The 3,080-nt window shown below is 56.7% G+C and overlaps 1 protein-coding gene across 1 annotated transcript; it reads left to right on the forward strand.

Annotated features, from left to right (window-relative positions):
- Positions 1-6: 6 nt before the first annotated feature.
- Positions 7-2,208, forward strand: LOC103584410 (receptor-type tyrosine-protein phosphatase S-like; the record flags this gene model as incomplete). Its single annotated transcript, XM_008565427.1, has 3 exons — positions 7-46; positions 1,434-1,567; positions 2,064-2,208. Coding segments are annotated over exons 2-3 (265 nt in total), but the record flags the coding sequence as incomplete, so codon positions are not given.
- Between the last annotated feature and the right edge of the window lie 872 nt (positions 2,209-3,080).

Genomic DNA, 3,080 nt, shown 5'->3' on the forward strand with positions numbered 1-3,080 from the left:
GACGGGCCCCTCTCGGACCCCATCCAGGTCAAGACGCAGCAGGGAGGTGAGACGTGGGAACGTTAGGATTCGGGGCTACAGCAACCAGGAGCGCGGGGCTATAGCATGCAGTGACCGTGCCCAGCATCTGTCTGGTTGCTCCTTGGAAGCTGCGAAGCAATTTATGCATCCCACCTGTGCTTTAAGATATCTTCATGCTAGTGTTGAAAATCAGGGAGTTGTCCCAGAAAGTCCAAATTTTTGGCTTCCCTTGGAAAATTCGACATGGCAAGCCACTGGGGCAGCGATCGCACGTCCAGATGGATCCCAGTGGCTGTGTTTGAGACAAGGGTGTGGTGTCCTCGCACCTTCCCGTTCTCTGTTTAATCCCTGCCCCCGTCGGTGTTTGAGTCTGAGAACCCCGATCTGCTGCTGCCTCTTGAGAGAGCGGTGCTGCCTCTTGAGAGAGTGGTGCTGCCTCATTTGAAATACAGGTTGAGCATCCCTAACCCGAAAATCTCAAATCCAACATGCTCCAAGATCTGAAAATTTTTGAGCGCCGACAGGACACTCAAATAAATGCTCCTTAGAACATTTCAGATTTCAGATTTTCAGATTAGGGTTATTCAGCCAGTTAAGTTTCTATAAATATTCCAAAATCTGAAATACTTCTGGTTCCAAGCATATTGGGTAAGGGATACTCAACCTAAATGCTCCTTAGAACATTTCAGATTTCAGATTTTCAGATAGGGATATTCAGCCAGTTAAGTTTCTGTAAATATTCCAAAATCTGAAATACTTCTGGTTCCAAGCATATTGGGTAAGGGATACTCAACCCACAATAAATGAAAGATGCCTCGACCCTCTGTCAGTGGGCTGGTCCCCCTCCCTGCTCAGGTTGAAGGATCCGGGAGGGCCACTGAGGCACGTGGGACCCCAGCTCTCTGCAGGTTCTGACCTTCTACTTTGGGGCTCAGGTTCTCAAAACCCAAAATCCAAGAGGACTCAGGCACCTGCCTAAGCAAAGGGACGGGATGGTTGGAGCTCTGTCTCTGTGTGGCAGATATAGGATGGAGATCCATATTTTAAAATATGCCCACCCACCCCACCCCCCATTTCTCAGTCACTTAATTTGCAGGGGGTGAGGATGGCACTGGAGTGATTGGAGAGATGGATTTTTAAATGTTTCTCTCCATTGGAAGAAAAGAGGGTGGGGGGATTGAGGTGGACAAGTGACATCAAGGGAAGATAGGGGGTTCCCAAGAAAATAAGAGAGATAACAGTGGGAGAACAATCCAGAAACATCCAGAGCCGAGCAGCCCTTCCTTCAAGGCAGTGCTGGGCTTCTCTTTTTGGGAGAGCGGGGACCCCTGACAGGTTGGGCACCCTTCATGGGGTGGACCCCCCTCCATGACTGTCCGTCTCCCCGCTTTCCTTCCCTGCACCGCCCCCAGTGCCAGGCCAGCCCATGAACCTGCGGGCAGAGGCCAAGTCAGAGACGAGCATCGGGCTGTCGTGGAGCCCCCCGCGGCAGGAGAGCATCGTCAAGTACGAGCTCCTCTTCCGGGAAGGCGACCACAGCAGGGAGGTGAGGAGGCCCAGCAGGGAGGGGCGGGGACCAGGCTGGCCTCTACCCCCTGCCCCTGCGCTGGCCTTCTCCGGGTGTCCCTCTGAACCTCTGTCCCCGACTGTCTCTCTCCCCCTTCTCCCTGCCCCTACTGATTGCTGATTTTTCCCTTTCACACTCCCTTCTGTTTCTGTGTCCCTCGGTGTCCCTGTCCTTTCTCCCCGCTTGCCTCTCTGCGCACCTTTTTCTCTCTCTTTGCTCTCCTGTGTCTGTCTCTCTCTGTCTCCATCTGTCATTATTGGTGTCACTGTCTCTCTTTATCTCTGTTTGTCTCTGTCTTTGCTGCTGTTGGCCTCTCGGCCTCTGTCTCTGTGTATGTGTCTCTCTCTGACTCTATCTCCCTGTCTCTCTCTGTGTCTCTGCTTATCTCTCTGTCTCTGTCCTTCTGTCTCTCTGTCTCTGACTCTCTGTCCCCTCATCCCTCTTCTCTCCACACCCCCATCCTCCATGCCCCCAGGTGGGGAGGACCTTCGACCCGACGACCAACTTCGTGGTGGACGACCTCAAGCCCAACACGGAGTACGCCTTCCGCCTGGCGGCCCGGTCGCCACAGGGTCTGGGCGCCTTCACCTCGGTGGTGCGGCAGCGCACGCTGCAGTCCAGTAGGTGTCTCGCGGGGCCACCCTTCTCTGCGGGGGGGACCCGTGGCCCGGCCACACACGGCCCCTCCGTGGACTGACCCAGGTGGAGCCTGCCACGGGGGGTGCGGGGCACCTCTGGGCCGGTCCCCACTTTACTCTTTGACCTTGGACATGTCCGCCCATGCTGTGCCTCAGTTTCCCCTCCAGTGCAGTGAGGGTCTCTGTGTCCCTGGGCCTGGTGGTCTGGATCGAGACTCGAGGAGGAGAAGGGGCTGATTTTGCCCCTAGTTCAGGGGGTGTTGCTGAGGCACCTCCTCTCTCCTCCCCTTCTCCTGGATTGGGGGCTGAGGGAACAGCCTTGCTACCCCCATTTCCCAGGAGTTTTGAGGGGTGCAGTGAGGCTGGAGTCGCAGCCAAACCCCATCGTTCTCAGAGAGAGCAAAAGACACAGACAAACCATCTCCCCAGTGGCCCTTCCTTCCCTGGGCAGGGAACCATGGCTCTTAAGAACCCAGGACAAGGTCCCCAATTGCTGAGGGTGGGGGAGGGGCAGGTTCGGTGTCAATGCCAGGTTTTGGGTGGGGAGGGCTTGCAGCCCCAGTTAGGGGCTTTCAGATTCCTGGAGTTCTTTGCTGTGCCCGCCCGGCCTCCCTGCCGCAGACAAGTCACCCTAGACCCGACAGCTGGCTCTGGGCCACACTGTGGCCCCTGCTGCTGCCACCGCCACCCTCTCTGCCTGCTTCAAGCTCGGACCTAGGCAGGACCCTTCTGCTGTCTCCCTGCCTCCCCCACCTCCCTTCACCCCCTCCTCTCCTCTCAGCCTATCCCCAGGTGACCTTCCTGCCAGGGTGGGCTTCCCGCCGTGGTCCCCTCGCACTCCATGCCTCCCCCCC

Source organism: Galeopterus variegatus, unplaced genomic scaffold (assembly GCF_000696425.1).
Source record: "Galeopterus variegatus unplaced genomic scaffold, G_variegatus-3.0.2 Scaffold54455, whole genome shotgun sequence".
Classification (NCBI taxonomy): Eukaryota; Metazoa; Chordata; class Mammalia; order Dermoptera; family Cynocephalidae; genus Galeopterus; species Galeopterus variegatus.